Raw genomic sequence first — 17,200 nt, forward strand, 5'->3', positions numbered from 1 at the left:
TAGCAGAAAAATTATTCTCCATATAAATCCTGTGGTCGTTTATGATCAATCATGTTCATACCATGATGGTAAAAAACCTTGTCATATATATATATATATATTGGTCATAAAAACTTAGTAATATTTGAACAATAATTTTCGGCAACCAACTTTTTATTTAACTAATTCAATGGGGACCGTTGAATAAAATTATAAACAAAAAGACAAAGAAGACAACGATTGCCATCAAATTTCATGGCTGTGCTTTCGAGCCAATAATAATTAATCCCATAGCTAGTTCTTCTGTTTAATAATTAAACAATTAGTAAAAACCTCAATGAGGAAAGTCTTAATAATTTTGTATCTTGTTAAACTTTTTCTTTTTGAAAATGACATCTTGCTAAAAGTATATACTTTGAAAATTTCTTTAGAGAAAAATGCATATCCAAATACTTTAGTGAGCTTGAGCTGCATTCATACTCAAAGTCAAAAAAGAGCTTTTATTTTTTTGTCAAATTATTTTCTTTGAAAGGGGTTGTTGGGATATTGAGTATTTTTCTTTCTAGAAGTAAATTTGTTTCCCCAATATGACCAATTAAAAAGAAAACACTAAAGAAATCACAACGAGATAAATATTATTATTATTTTTTTTTTTTGTTATTTGATTATACAATTATGAGTCTATGATGAGGCAAAATTATGGGTTTTTTTTTTTTTTTTGGGTGAAGGTAATTTATGTATTTCTTTTTTACATGACGTCCCCAAGAAAATAATCTTAAAAACAATTGCCATAAAATTATTTTTTTTCGTACAATTGAATCTGAATTGCATTTGTTTTAAAAAATCTGAGTCCTATGTGGGGCTAGCGGCTCTAGTGGGTGGTGGGTGGTGGGTGGTGGGTGGTGGGTGGTGGGAATAGTTATAAGCCAAAGTGGGGATTAATTTAATAATGTATTCCACTTTGTATTTGGCAAGTTGCTGTTGCCATGTGGGATTTGACCCAAATGGCAATGACTTAAAACAGCCATCAGTTTTGAAAACTCTTTGTCCCTGTTTTGTAGACTACCATGTCATCCAAGATGACTTGGCACACCAACCCAAAATTATATACATGGCGCGACACGTCAGACCTACGCCTGGTGCACGTCATCTCCATCCCCTACTTGCCGCCGTAATCTGCAGCAGCCATTTTTTACTGTGGCTTTTCACAATGTGGGTTCTTTTTTTTTTTTTTTTTTTCCCTCTTTTTTTTTTAATATTGGAATTTTGGTGGTTTTGATCATTTTATTCAAACGCTGTTCAGAATCAACCATGTGGCTTAAGCTTGTTTTTTGTTTTGTTTTGCTCTTTTTTTTTTAAATTTTTAATAAAGTTTCTGTTTTGATGACCAAAAAATTAAATAAATAAAAAAAATAGAGACAAAGTCTTTTTATCGGACCGTGTATTTAATGGACGTGACATGAAATGGTTGACCAGGTGGAACTCCCGCATAATTAACCCAGTTGAACATGTTGACTTACTGTTATCATTACTTTGGAACTTTGTTCTCTCACACTTTTGAGAGAATTAGAAATCCAAAATCTCTGTCTCAAATCTTTTTCAGAGTTTTTCCAATCAAAAGCTTGAAGATCCCCAAAAGAAAAAGAAGAAGCAAGAAAATTTCACTGAATTCCATGTCAGAACTACCACTCTCTTCAGCTCATGTCTTTGTTTTGGGTGTTTTCTTCATCTTTTGCCTTGCTTCAATAGCAAAAGCTCAGAATGAAACTCAAGCCACTCTATACCCCAATGAAGGTCTTTCTCTCTCTCTCTCTCTCTCTCTCTCTCTCTCTCTGTGTCTACTCTTAAGCTTTTTGTTTTTGAACAAAAACTTCATATGGGTAGTACTACAACTGGTCTTTTTAGAGTCAAGTTCTTTTTAAAGTTGTGATTTTTAAAATTGTTTGTTTAATCGTTGCTCATTTATGTAAAATTTCAAAGCCATAAATATACAGATATATATATATATATATATAAATAATAACCAGTTTATGGACAAATAATAACTGCCCCAGAAATGGGTTTTTCTTCTTCAGTTTTAAGTTGCTCATGAAAAAATAAAATTCATCAATTTCTATTGTGAAATAATTTTTATTTGTTTATTATGTGATTGGTGCAGCGAATGCTTTGAACACCCTGTTCGCGAAATGGGGTATAAAGGCGGACACAGAGCAATGGAACATAAGCGGAGAGCCATGTACTGGTGCCGCCATAGATTCAATCCTATTCACAGACAGTGGCTATAACCCCTTAATCAAATGCGTTTGTTCTTTCGCTAACAACACTCGTTGCCGGATTGACCAATTGTGAGAGAGTCTTTTAATTTTGTTCTTTAACCCAATTTTCACATTTTTTTTAAAATATTTTTCTACTTATTTCAGTTCAAATTATGTATTATTTGCATCTCATAAGTAAAATGGGTAAGTAGAATCTGATATTTGTAGTTGGGTTTTTTCAGGTTTGAAATTTGTGAAACAATATATATTTTCCAGATTATCTGATGGATTTCCCACTTGATTTTTTCAGGAAAGTTTACTCATTGGGTGTTGCTGGTTCAATTCCAGATGAGTTATGGGAGTTGGACTACCTCTACAATCTGTACGTTCTGTTTGAACGTTTTTCACAGATTTATTTATTTATTAATATGCACACACACACACACACACACATATATATATTTTCACAAAATGAAAAAGCCATAAGCTTGGTTTGCTGTTTTCATATCAAACTATGCAAGTAGCAACTAGTTTTATGACCATGTGCAGGGATTTGCGCGAAAATTACCTGTCAGGCTCGCTGCCGCCGGGAATTGGCAATCTAACTCGCTTGAAATACCTGTGAGCAGACTTAGATTTTGGTTTGAAACTGTTGAAGGCATAACTATCTATGCTGAACCTTTTATTTTTATTGCTACTAGGAGCTTTGGCAACAATGGATTATCAGGAGAGCTACCAAAGGAACTGGGTGAACTTACAGAAATGTTATCCTTGTAAGTTTTCCTCATCGTCAACCCTGTAATATATCAAAGTGCGGACTTGATGGTTTTTCCTTTTCAACAAAAGACATAGCTTTCTTCAAATGCAATTTTGTTTTTGTTTTTATCTTATCATATTTTAGTCTTAAACAAATGATAAAATGAGATGTTTTTCCTTTTTCTTTTTTTTTGTTTTTTTTGTTTTTTTGTTTTTTTTTTTTTTTTTTGGGCCCAAACAAAGTGGAAGCCAATTTATAATGTCCTTTTTTCTTAAAACATATAGATCTTTCTAGTCACCTTATCAAATGGTTGGTTCATACTAAAGTATGTCATTGACATTATTAAATTGATTGATTATAAGTTATTTTTGTAGGTCTGTTTCGCAGAACAATTTCTCTGGTCCTCTGCCACCTGAACTGGGGAATTTAAAGAAATTACAACAACTGTAAGTTCGATTAATGTTTTTCTTTTCTAATTGCAGTTTTAAAGGTTTTAGATTGATTAATGTGTGTCCATAATGTATGACCACAAAGTTAGGTAATTCATTACAATGTTCTATTTCTATAGTTTCTTGGGTTTCAACTTTAATGACGACTTGGCACTTTAAATCATTTACTAATTTTGAAAAAAAGATGTAACAAATTGACGAGAATCATTTGTTTTACAGTTATATTGATAGTTCTGGAGTTAGTGGTGAGATTCCTTCAACATTTGCTAATCTACAGGAATTGATTACTGTGTAAGAACCTTCTGGCTATGAATCTTCCTTCCTCAATAGAACTATGATAAAAAATATAAACCTTGTACTAGTTTTCAATGAAAAACTCGCCTTTTGTTGCAGGTATGCATCGGACAATGAACTCACAGGAAGTATACCGGATTTTATAGGAAATTGGTCAAAGCTAAATACCTTGTAAGACAATCTGGTTAAGTGTTTTCTCTGTATTTTCATTCAACTGTAGTTGCGTGATAAAGTATCTGTACTGGTCATATATTTAGCTTTAACTTCTTTAACTTATGTGGTTAACAGTTAGTTACTCATAAATTTTCATGTAGGAGGTTACAAGGAAATGCTTTCCAAGGTCCTATACCATCAACATTTGCCAATCTGGCTTCTATGGTAGAGTTGTGAGTATCTACATCTGTTAGCTACTTTCATTTCTATATTCAAATCTGTATGGCTAACAGTTTATCATATATTTGTAGGCGTATAAGTGAGTTATCTAATGGGAGTTCTTCTCTTGCATTTATTAAGGATATGAAGAATCTAACCGTCTTGTGAGCAACATACTTCTTGTTAAAATTAATTGCTTTTTGAGTATCTAGTTAATACTTATATTTTTTTTATCTGGTGTTCGTTGATATACTATGAGTTATAATTTGTTTACTCATCTACAGGGTGCTGAGGAATAACAACATATCTGAATCAATTCCAACTGATTTTAATGAATACCCAAAATTGTCACAACTGTAAGTTTGGCCATACTTTTAGACCCGTCAACATGTTTAGTGACTTTTGAAATTTAAGTGCCGTTTTCGGTTTCATTTAATTCTTATGTAGTTGCTATAAAAGTGCTATCTAATGTTTTCTGTTTGTGTTTTGCAATAGTGTTATGGCCCACTTTATAATCTATATAAAGTCACTCATTAAAATTCATTACTCAAAACATACCACATCAACATATTTCTTGTATGTATTTTCCCCATTTTGTCATTGAATTTTGTTATTCTTTTTCACAGGGATTTGAGCTTCAACAATGTAACTGGGAAGATTCCGGACTCCCTTTTCAATATGAGTTCACTCAATTATCTGTAATGTACCATGGCTCTTTCATTGTGTCACATATCTCCTACACCCCAGCTATGAGTTCAACATATTGATAAAGTATTTCTTTTAATTATCAGCTTTCTTGGAAACAATAAGTTGAACGGTACCCTGCCTGCTCAAAAAAGCTCAACTCTACTCAATGTGTAAGTATATTTGATGTTATTGAAATAGTATATAGAAAATCGTTATTGATGAATGCCTAATAATAGATGATAATTGTCTAATAGCCATCTTGACTTTATATTTGATATTGTTATGATATACTTGCAGAGATTTGTCATACAATTTTTTAGTGGGCAGCCTTCCTTCTTGGGTCGATCAAGAAAATTTGCAGCTGTATGTCTTGACATTTCACTAAATTTTTTTTTTTAATTTATTAATTCAGTTTCTTTCCATTTTCTCTAACAATCATAACTATTTATTTATTTATTTTTTGGTATGAAATGCATGCTTTCTTTATATTTTAAGATGAAATTGACATTGAGATTCTTTTGAGTACTGTGCAGTAATTTAATCGGCAACAACTTGACGCTAAACAGTTCTGCCAGAAGGTAGCACTGAATGCTGTACTTAATTATTCATAATTTAGTTTTTGAACCTTTCAACACTCAATTGATAGCTTATTGGTTGTGACCATCCTCTAGGAGGTATTGCTCGCTTTCAGTTTTGTTGTGGTAGACAGTCTGGATACTGATTTATTTCATTAAATCCTGGAAAATTATAAGTATATGGACTCTAGCTTATGCAATAGTTCATTTCCATTTACCTAAAAGTCTATCCCTTGTGAAGGTGAAATAAAAGAGGTTTGAATCTATGGCTTGTGGAGAGCCATGGATGCAATATTTCCATTCTTGATTTCCATGCCTAGCAAGCTTTAGTGCCTATACATGTCATCTTCAGTTCAGTAAATACTTCACTTATATAACTAGAATTATATAGTTAAGAAATACTTATCTGCCTTCTTCAAATCACCCCAGAACAATGTTTTTGTAGATTAATCATAGTCTAGTGCTTGTTGTTCTACAAAAATTTTCTTATACTTATCTAAATGCATTTCTCTTTTGCTATCAGTTCTCTGCCTTCAGGGTTGGAATGTCTTCAACGGAATTTTCCTTGTAATCGAGGCCAACCAATCTGTAAGTATGGTTAAAGATGCTGTTCAATGGTTTTGATGGCTTTGATAATTTATTTATTGGTTGAAAAAAGAACTTTTTAAGTTTTTAATGAATGCATTGTGAATTGGTTTGGCAGATTATAACTTTTCGATCAAGTGTGGTGGTCCTCAAATTACAGCTTCTGATGGTATTGTGTATGAGAGAGAGAATGAGACAGTCGGTCCTGCTTCATATTATGTTACCAACACAAAAAGATGGGCAGTTAGCAATATTGGATATTTCACCGGGAACAACAATCCCCGGTATCAAAGTTCTACACCATCCCAATTTACAAATACTTTAGACTCAGAACTGTTCCAAACGGCAAGGCTTTCTGCCTCCTCATTAAGATATTTTGGTTTGGGGCTTGAGAATGGTAACTATACTGTGAACCTTCGGTTTTCAGAAACAGCTTTTGAAGATGCTCAAACATGGAAAAGTCTTGGAAGGCGTGTATTCGATGTCTATATCCAGGTATATATCATATTATCTACTTAACCACATAGATAAAAAAATAATAATATTAATAAAATTCTGAGTTTGTCACAAACTGCAAGGTTTTTGACAAGTTGGTTCTCCTAGCCTCATGGATGTGTTCACTTGGTCTTGTTTGGATTCTTGTTAATGGTCTTCTGGCTTGTTTAGTAATTCTTTCGTTCTTAAGCACAAATAATTACTGTTTAATAGTCACAAATAAATTTACGATTGTGTAGTCATAAAAATAAACCGAATATCATAGTTGAATTAATATTTCAGGTCTGTTTTAATATGTCACATCTAAAGAATCAAAGTTGTTAATCTAAATTTATCTGTTTTATCAAATTTATTTGGACAAGTAATTGAACCTTATTGATTGGATTTCAATATTTTCCATGAGTATAAGATAGATGTTGAGAACCATTCCAAAATTTAACCATACAACTCTACGATGGCCAGTGTTATCTTCTGCCATGTTTTCTTCCTGTTGCGTTCCAATCATCATGCCTTCCAATCATCATGCATATATGTGTTTATTTATTCCATTTCCATATGGTATAGTCCAAAATGTTAATGCAATCTCCATCAATCTTCAACACTTTTCCAGCTAATTGCTAAAAACCAGATAGTTCTTGGATTCAAATAACTTTAAGGTCTTCAATAATGGCTTGTATTCTTTTTCCTCGTTTGCCTCTGTCCCAGGGGAATCTTGCTCTCAAGGATTTTGACATACGAAAGCAGGCTGGTGGGCTCCTATCCCAAGTTGTTGTGATGCCACTTAAGGCTCGTGTGACAGAAAATTACCTTGAAGTTCATCTCTTTTGGGCTGGAAAGGGGACTTGCTGTGTACCTACACAAGGTACTTATGGACCTGCAATTTCAGTCATCAGTGCTACCCCAGGTAATGTAGTGTGAAATACTTTACTTTTGATGTAATCTTGGTGATCTAGATATTGCTTTTTTCACATATATTTGCCATGTAATTGACTACTAAGCTTTTCATACAGATTTTCTACCTACTGTCAGTAACAAACCTCCAGCCATTAAAAAGAAGGACAGGACTGGTCTCATTGTGGGGGTTGTAGTTGGTGTTGGAGTTCTGAGTTTTCTATCTGTTTTGGTGGTTTTCATTATTGTCCGAAGAAGGAGAATGGCTTATGACGAAGATGAAGGTTAGTTACAACTTCAGTTGTTGGTTGCATGTACATTGTGGTTGACTGACTTTTAAATATGTGTGCAGTAATTGGATTAATTAGTTATGTGCTAATTAATATGTTTTTCATCTTGATGCCACATATTCCTAGAATAAAAATAACCAAGTAAGCAAATAAATTGAATTTGCCACGTTCGTTAATCAGATCGAATCCATCCCTCTACAGGTCATTATGGAGGTCTCTGCATGTTTGTTAGTTCTTCTTCATGCAAAATGTTTAGTAAAAAAGAGAAATGAATAAGAAAAAAAAAAAAAAAATCACCTGACATATTTAAAGGAAAAACGAGGGAAAAGATGAAGCAGCAATTGACTGCCAGATAAAGCAAGTACACAATCATGACAGTTCTTTATATTTGATTTGCAGAGCTCTTAGGGATGGATATCAAACCATTCACTTTCAGTCATGAAGAACTAAAGTTGGCCACAAACGACTTCAATGCTGATAATAAACTGGGAGAGGGAGGATTTGGACCTGTCTACAAGGTACGTCATTGGGTAATCAAGTAAATATGGCTGCACTGAATTTCCTGTTCTAGAAGATTATGGTTTTTGTTTATCAGCGTCTCTTTTATATGGTGCTTCCTTATAGAAAGAAATTCTGTATCAATCCAAGTCATCTCACTAACTGGAGCCAATTGCATGGTTTTAAAGTACTTTACTGAGATTCATACAAGTTCTGACAAACTGAGAATAATAGTTTTATGTACAAATTTTCTTCTTCTCCTTATATGTGTCTATGCAATCAACAGGGAACACTTCAAGATGGAAGAGACATTGCCGTGAAGCAACTATCTGTAACATCCCACCAAGGAAAAAGCCAGTTTGTGGCAGAAATTGCTACTATATCTTCCGTGCAACATCGTAATCTGGTGAAATTATATGGATGCTGCCTCGAGGGAAATAGAAGGCTCCTTGTTTATGAGTATCTGGAAAACAAGAGTCTTGATCAAGCATTGTTCGGTAATATTTATAATTATTCCTGCTTATAAATATCGAATTAGGCTCACATCAAGGCGAATTGATGGTTTTAACGTCAAATCTTTCTTTATTAGCCATTGGATTACATCGAGGGTTAGGATTTAAAATTCAAAACGTGCTCTTTATGTGTACGTATTTCTAAAAATTATGAAGAACAAGAACAATAACAGTAAGGTTTTCGTATTCCTTGCATGAGCAGGAAGCAAAAGCTTGGATCTCAATTGGTCAACTCGTTATGAGATTTGCTTGGGTGTAGCGAGAGGTCTAGCTTACCTTCATGAGGAGTCACGGCTTCGAATTGTTCATAGAGACGTAAAGTCCAGTAACATTTTACTTGACTCTAATCTTGTCCCCAAAATATCAGATTTTGGTTTGGCCAAGCTCTATGATGACAAAAAGACTCACATAAGTACACGTGTTGCTGGAACAATGTAAATTCTTGTACTTGATCACCGTAGTTTTCTTGAGAATCTTGACAAACTATATGATGTTTTGTTTCATTATTTGCTGATATTTATATGCAATTTTACTGATACAGTGGTTATCTTGCACCGGAGTATGCCATGCGTGGGCACCTTACGGAGAAAACTGATGTTTTTGCCTTTGGTGTTGTGGCTCTGGAAGTTGTCAGCGGTAGACCAAATTCTGATCCCAACTTGGAGGAAGAACAGATATATCTTCTTGAATGGGTAAGAAGGATTATTTTGTGCGTATTGCAGCCCCATATTGTTTTTTTTCTTTATTCAGACATGTAAACTGGATTTTTCACTCTAAAATCTAGTCACCACAAGATATTACTTTTGTTAGAATTCCCAGATGTCTGAACTGTAAAATTCCTGAAACAAGAATTAAAAATTATCTATAGTCAGCACTTTCAGAAGATATATGCCATTAGTCTTTCACCAATGCATGCTACCATTTCTTGCTTTTTAGGCATGGAACCTATACGAAGAAAAACTCGAACGTCAGCTGGTGGATTCGAAATTGTCAGAATTTGACGAGGAAGAAGTAAAACGGCTGATAGGAGTAGCTCTTCTGTGCACTCAAACATCACCATCACTAAGACCATCAATGTCCCGAGTGGTGGCAATGCTTCAAGGAGACATTGAAGTGAGCTCTGAAATCTCAAGGCCTGGATATCTGACTGACTGGAAATTCGACGATGTAAGCAGCATCGTGAGTGTTGCTGTATCTAAAGGAACTGAAACTACATATTACAACTCATCTGTAGGCACAAGCATAGTGGCAGATCAAGAAGCTTCATCGCCTGTCAGTGCCAGTGAACCCATAATTATCCACTCCATTATTAAAGAGGAATAGTAACTGAAAATTTTGTTTTCTTGTATGTTTGCTCATTGGAAAAGTTAATTTTATGAGTTGCAGACTACTTTTTGTATTCTTGATCATGGTATATGATCATCATGTAAGTATTCATAAAAATTTTAGGTCAGACAATTATATATATATATATATATATATGAGTATGAAATTTGAGTGACACCATTAGCCAATCATTTGGTTGATGGTGAAACTTTGGTCCTTATTGAGAGTGAAGTAATTGTAAATATAGAATTTCTCATTTTCTTCTTCTCCTTCTAATTTTTGCATTTTTATTTTCTCGATGATTTTCTTTTGAAACAAACAATATAATGAAATGAAAACTATATTTCTTTACTTTTTTTTTTTTCATTTTTTCTTTTCCCTGCCTGATTCTAAACCCCAAACATAACCTTAGGATATGTCTATAAATGCTTCTCGCACGTACATATTCATTGGGCAATATCTTTTATAAATTCATCAAGACTTATAATTACATACTTTTCCATTATAATTTGGCTTTCTCTGATTGTCTGTTCTCTCTCTCTCTGTCTCTCTCTCTCTCTCTCTCTCTCTATATATATATATATATATATATCCCATTTGCTTCTTTTTTCCTCGGTCAATTCCATACTTAATATTTATCCTCGTAATTCAGTTGTGCACTTCTTGTACCATTTTCTTATAGTTTTTATTATTATTATTTTGGCATTTCTTCCTTCTTCTTTTTTCTGATTATTCTTTTTTAGAGGCATTGTGGTCCTTTTTTTTTTTTTTTGCATTCCTTTTTTCCTGTCTCCAATTATCACCGTGAATTTATCAATTGGTAGTGATTTAATAATAGAGAAATAGAGAGAAAGAGGTGAAACTAATTATTGGTAATTAATTTCCTCAAAATTGTACTTGGGAGTTTATCATTAGCCCCCAAACAACCATATAATATTGAAAAATAGAACACAACACTATGGCAACTGGTCCTCAGGCATGGATGAAACCCATTTACCGCATATTTTTTTGGTTGCTAGTGATCAACTGGGCTTATCTTTTACAAATTCATCAGAAAGGAAAACATTGTGCTTGTAACTCTAGCTGGTGTGTTAGGGACAGACTCATATGTTGCAGAAATTGTAAAAGATTATTGAACAATTCTAAAGTTACAAGAACAAAGTTTTTTTCTTTTTCTTTGTTTTTTTAGCTTGGTTCCGGAGAAATACTCTGTATATGAAAGTGGTACCACAATGTACAATTAGGTCATAAATTAAGGGGAATTTGATCCAATACCCACCAAACTAGGTGGGTAATGAAATATACCCCTTGCGTCTCAATGCTTTTTTTCATATGCCCACCTATTCCTAATTTACCCTTAATGAAAATAAAAAATTACCCCTGTTCTTTTGGAGTCCAAGCCGCCGGAAGAGATCCCCGTACCTCTATCCCTTGCTGCAAATTAAGGTTTCCTTCTTCTTACTTAGCAATTATTATAAGTTCCAATTACAGTACGCTTTTTTAAAATTATCCAAAAGATTTCTTCCTTTTCTTTCCTTTTCAAGTTTGTTTGTCTTCCACATTCACGTTTGTTTGGTAAGCAACCAGTCAAATAATTCCTGGTTTAACTTTTTTTTATCTTTTCTTTTCCATTCCCTGAATAGAAGCTGGTGAGGCTTGGGAAAAAACCAATTCCAAAATTTTCAACTTAGCAAATTCAATTTCACCACTTTTTTCTGTGTCATGATCCGAAATTATTATTATTATTTCAGTCAATACACATAAATTATTAAACCATAATGATCTCTCCATTTTCTTGCTCTCTGTTCAAGGACGTTCGAGCCCTCTGTGCAGACCCACAATAACTGCTACCCACAACTTCATTGAAGAGATAGACCACAATCTTCCATCGAGTTTCGATTCACCAACGTTCGTTTCTGTGCCTGGTCAACACGCCCGCTCTCCTCAACCCATCCCCCAGTGCCGAAAACCTGAACCTCCACTCGTCTCTCCTCCTTGGAGAACTCTCCGATAGCTGCGTAGCCATTCTCTCACTTTTTTTTTCCTCTTTTCTTCGTGCTTTGTTAAGGGAAAAATGAAATAGCTTTTCAATGTGTATATTTCGTTTTGATATTTGAAAAGGTAACTTAGAAATATTAAAAATTAAAAAGGTAAAACAAAAAAATTAAAAAAAGATGGGTAGATTTCATTGAGGGTTTTCCAAAAAGGATATTGGGCCGAATTTTCTATAAATTAAGGGAAATTTAGTTCAATACCATTATTTGAAACGTGTTAATAAAATCTATCCATTTTGATTGAATTTTTTTTGTTTTACTCTTTCATTTCATATATTTCCAAATTATCCTTTTCAAATATCAAAAAGGAAAAATCAAACTCTAAACGGAGCATGACGAAGAAGGAGAGGAAGAGAAAGTGAGAAAGAATGGCAAAACGGCTTGGGATGACCAAAGAGTTCTTCAAGAGGAGGGACGGAAGTCAATAATCATGGTTTAGATGGTTTCTTCCTTGTCGAATCTAAGATAAAAGTGTAGGGATTCAAGCGTGGAACTGAAAGCCTATCTAGGAATTTGCAGGTGATGTATGCTTTGTCGCTGGACAAGTCAAATCTGGCTGTTTCAAAATATCAGGCTGAGTGCATGAATGCTAAAGGATTAGCAGAACCAAACCATCAAACTCCAAAGGTAAGTTGTTGGGAAATATGTTTATATAACTTATATTCTTTATTTTTCTAAAAATAATTAATTTCACATCAAGATTCAACATTTTGGAACTTCTAAATTACTCCTTCATTTATAGTTTGTCACAATTAGACAAAAGATAATGGCAGTATCTGGTTTTTGCTTGAATTATTCACTTCCTTATTTGGTAGGCTGATAATTCCCAAGGAAAATACTTTATAAAAGAATATGACTTTGTAAATTGTAATGTTTTTTTTTTTTTTTTTTTTTTGGGAAGCTATTTGGGACATGTTGAGAGAAGTATTTTTTAATTCAAACTTGTCCCCAAAAAAACAAAAAAAAAAAAAAAATCCCAAGTTTTATTATCCTAGATTTTTAAAATTTTTGTTCCTTCTTATATTTTCCATGCTCCAAATACTAAAGAATTTTCAAAATCAATTTCTGAAAAATGATTCCTCATTGAAATAATGTAATAAACATTTTAGTGTGTTATTCATACAAGTAAAACATTTTCCTTAAGATTTCTTATTGGACTACTAAAAAAAAAAAAATTCTAATGGAGTGAATTATTTATCATTCTTGTGTTGTAAATTAAAGTGCTTAGAGTTTGGATGTTTATCTCTAGGCAATGTATCTTTTATTTGAATTTCTTATGGATTATTTGAATAGACTAGCTTCAACCATTTCAAGGTTTCTAAATTGAAAATGGAAAGTTAAAAGGACATTTCTTTTTCCTTGACCCATAATTTCTATGGCTCTAAAAGTTTCTTGACTAGATCATGGAAGACAGCTAAATGTTAATGTGGACCATGTTGTGATTATATACCTTAAATTAATAATAATTAAAAAGTTACAATGCTCATAATGATTTATATTAAGTTTTACACAGCTTTCTAGACAAAATGCTTGCTAGTTTGTTTTCAAAATTTATAATGATAAAAACTAGGGCTTGAGGTTTTGTTTATTTGCCATAAATGTTTGGCATGTTCATCTTATAGTTCATACAACAAAGAAAAGTATGAAAACATTACCATTAATGGGTCCTAATATGTTGCTGGATGTTACCTTGCGGAAAGATGCCCAGCTTCAAATATTATGCAAACTTAATGAACCAAAAATATCCTAGCCTTAAGAGGATTAAGTCTCTCAAACAATAATTTAAAGTTAAATACAAATTCTCTATTATTGTAATAAAAGCATTAAAACAATCTTTGGTTGTTTTCTTCTATACATGGAAATTAAATTGACAACCAATGGAGTACCAAAAAAAAAAATGATAATGAATGTAAATGACCATAAATTTTCTTGCTCCCTATCTATTTGAGAATATTTTAACAAGAAAAACTTGCATGTGTTTGAAGTCATGAACTGCCTCTGATAGTTACTGAAAACTAAACAGATAATTTATGTTGGTGTTGCTTGTCTTGGGACAATTTTGTTTGGTTACCATCTCGGATACGACTTACTCTAGCAATAAGATAGCATGCTCTGTTTTGCTTTGCGCTTTTTTAATTTAATTTCAATATTAAAGTAAGAGGTAGTACTACATAATATTTATTACAGGATACATGATATAATTACAAATCTCAAGTTCTTGTTACTTTTTTCTTCAGACGCAACCTTCCAAGCCTTTTAATATAAACTTATTCCATGCATGAGGTTTACCATAGTGTTCTTGTTTATTTGCTGTAGGGTTGTCAACGTCTCTCTTGAGTACCCTTTCAAGGATCTTGGGATTGCTGAAAACATTATATTACAAAGCTTGAGCAATAATTCTTACCTTTGTTTTTTGTATTTGGTTTTTCCCTTTTCTAGCTGTTTTGATTTTTTAATCGCAATTTTCCTTTTCTTATTAGAAGTTAGAACAGCTTATATATCATATTAAATGAAGTAAAGTGCAACAAACATTTATCATTTTACATTTCTAGTTGAAATTCAAGATATATCTATTCTAATTCTGATATACTTTTCTTCCATTTGATGTTCTTACCTACCAGAAGGATCACAATGATAACTAGTGTACCTGCTGGAAGTGGCAAACTGAACTATGGAGTGAGTGACTCCAAGGAAAAATGTTGTAGAAGATCTTCATGGATCACCAGCATGACTTTTAGCATATGCATACAGAAACAAATTTCATGATATGCTAAGGATCTTAGTACTAAAAACAGTTTACATGTACTAAATCTTACTAGCTGGGGGTATGTTATAGCTTTAATCTTAAGCTGGATGTGTATTTAGTTTATCCACTTAATCATGCTATATAACAACTATGCAATGTTCTATACATGTTATTAGTAGTCCTCTTGGTGACGGTGTGCTTTTATATTTTGCTTATGCTATCTTAGTAGTCCGTTGGAAAAAATATTAACATAGATGCATTGAAGAAATGTATTAGTACAGTACAATGGTCTCATATATATTATGAAATAATTGCAATAACAATTATGGATAGGATTGCCTAAAGGTGATATATAAACCTATTCTTTCATCTTGTATTTTAATTGGTAAAAAAGTAAATTTATGTCCCTGTTTTTTATTTCTTTCATGCACAGACTATATATATATGTATATATTACATGCATCGGTAACAATGAGTTATAATGTTTTTTCAAAGGATAACTCATGGGCTTGGTTTATCTTAGGATTGCATTTTTCGTCTTGTCATGGCATAATAAGTTACTATGGAGATTGGTGGCTCAAAAAAGGAGGTATACTATTAAACCAAAAGTATATTTCAATGAACTTTACACAACTTTATTATCAATTAAAAACGTAAATATTTGAAATATATTTCTATTTCATTCACATTTATATACTTTTTAGTCATGATTCTTTCAAAAAAAAAAAGGTATATATTAAATCATAATTTTAGTTCTTGAGTTGCTACAAATACATATCAATGGTAGAATATGATGATCACATATTAGAAAATTTTAAGGTATATTTCATTTTTCTACATTGAGCCCCACTCAAACTATCCCACTTGCAAATTTTGATGATCCACTTGGAAATTTCTCCAATAATCATCAAGAAGATTATATATTTTGGAGTTAATATTCTTTGCCTTGTGGTATTGGATAAGAATCAGACATTATATTCCATTTGTTGCTCAAATTAATATTCATATGTTTTGTACATTGAAAAACATTTAATATTTTTGTGGTTAGGTTGAGATACTAGTTTTGTACATTTGAAATTTGACTCCTAACAAATTCTGCAAAATGCCTGCACCTTAGTTGAAGAATTTTGAAGGTCTTTTATCGACTGCAGTAAACTATTGTGAGTGGATTATTTAAATTCTGCATAGAGCATGTAATTCACCAGAAGAATTCTGATAGCAGTTATATTTCTTGGTGATAATATACATAAAACAAATTTGGAAAAGGAATGTGTATTTACTATATGATAATAATAATTCCGATACATAGCTGCATTAGCCATTCCTTACGATAGTTACTTGGTTATATGAATGACTTTCTTTGTTTGTTTTTCCTTTTATAAACAAAGAATCTGATGATAGTTGCTCTCTTTCTTTGTTTGACAGGTTCAACTTAAAGAAGCTCACATATGAAGAAAGGAAGAACCAGTTAATGGAAGGATTGACTAAATTTGGGTAGTGGCATAAATTTTCAAAGGTATATAGCCTAAATTTTTCTCCCTAATTTTGTCTTTATTTTTCATGAAGTATGGAAGAATGTGAATTTTTTATGCTGAGGAATGTGGATTTTGTATGCTAGAAGAATTATATGTTGTGTTTTTTTGTATGCTAGAAGTATGGAGATTGAAGACTGAATTGTGGAGAATAGAAATTGAAGTTTTGGAAGAATTATATGTTTTGTTTGGTTTTTCAATTGTATATTCTATTTAACTTGAAGTTTTATTTTGTTTATTTGCATTACAAGGTCATATGAATGGTGACATTGACATATTCTCCATCAACAAGCTAAAGCAAAATTCTAAGTGAATTAGCTCATAATGTATATCACGTGTGCAATATCTTTGTCCCCAAAATTCATATTTATGTAGACTCACATATAATGTGCACCATAGTTTTGTTCACATATTGTTTAATATATTATGTAAGTTGTTTCATATATTCAAAGTCTAAATACACCACTATATCTTGGTTGTTTACTTTTTTTTTTTTCAAAAAAAAAATTTTAAGCATTTTATCCTCCTAATGCAGCTCTCTTATGTTAACTATGATTTGGAGGAAATGGATTTTATTATGTCCATGAAAGAAAATAACTTGATGACCTTTTGCTTTATTCTTTTATATGACATTCTCTAAATTACTACCATGTAGTTTTGTATGTTATCGGTGTTTGATTTGTTTAGCTAAAGAGCTTTTCTTTTATGTTGTCTAACCATATACTATAAACTTTTCTTTGGGAACATGGATGCAACTTTTTTTCTTTGGGGACATGTTTACAACCTTTCTTTGTCATAGTGTTGGGAATGAGGAGTGTACTTGATTAGGCTGGTAAAATTTCTGTCTGAAAGTCTTTGCACACTTTTCAATTTATTGGAGTTGATTTTTTCTAGATTGCATCA

The 17,200-nt window shown here is 32.4% G+C and overlaps 1 protein-coding gene and 1 long non-coding RNA gene across 3 annotated transcripts; both read left to right on the forward strand.

The window, feature by feature from the left end:
• Positions 1-1,491: 1,491 nt before the first annotated feature.
• Positions 1,492-10,229, forward strand: LOC107418079 (probable LRR receptor-like serine/threonine-protein kinase At1g56140). Its single transcript, XM_048473375.2, has 24 exons — positions 1,492-1,773; positions 2,138-2,324; positions 2,545-2,616; positions 2,784-2,855; positions 2,936-3,007; positions 3,366-3,437; positions 3,660-3,731; positions 3,834-3,905; positions 4,049-4,120; positions 4,199-4,270; positions 4,391-4,462; positions 4,733-4,804; positions 4,898-4,963; positions 5,091-5,156; positions 5,327-5,371; positions 5,892-5,956; positions 6,072-6,448; positions 7,154-7,352; positions 7,459-7,623; positions 8,029-8,147; positions 8,414-8,624; positions 8,842-9,073; positions 9,181-9,331; positions 9,576-10,229. The coding sequence occupies exons 1-24, from the start codon at positions 1,653-1,655 to the stop codon at positions 9,960-9,962; spliced, it is 3,111 nt and encodes a 1,036-aa protein (XP_048329332.2). The 5' UTR covers positions 1,492-1,652; the 3' UTR covers positions 9,963-10,229.
• An 838-nt stretch (positions 10,230-11,067) lies between these two features.
• On the forward strand, positions 11,068-15,274 carry LOC125422492 (uncharacterized). 2 transcript variants are annotated; one of them, XR_007241191.2, is made up of 3 exons: positions 11,068-11,411; positions 11,777-12,646; positions 14,641-15,274. It is a non-coding gene; the product is annotated as an uncharacterized LOC125422492 (long non-coding RNA). The 2 variants fall into 2 exon arrangements; XR_009635803.1 differs by lacking the exon at positions 14,641-15,274 and adding an exon at positions 14,336-14,634.
• Positions 15,275-17,200: the final 1,926 nt, after the last annotated feature.

The sequence above is a fragment of the Ziziphus jujuba genome, chromosome 2, assembly GCF_031755915.1.
Source record: "Ziziphus jujuba cultivar Dongzao chromosome 2, ASM3175591v1".
NCBI lineage: Eukaryota > Viridiplantae > Streptophyta > Magnoliopsida > Rosales > Rhamnaceae > Ziziphus > Ziziphus jujuba.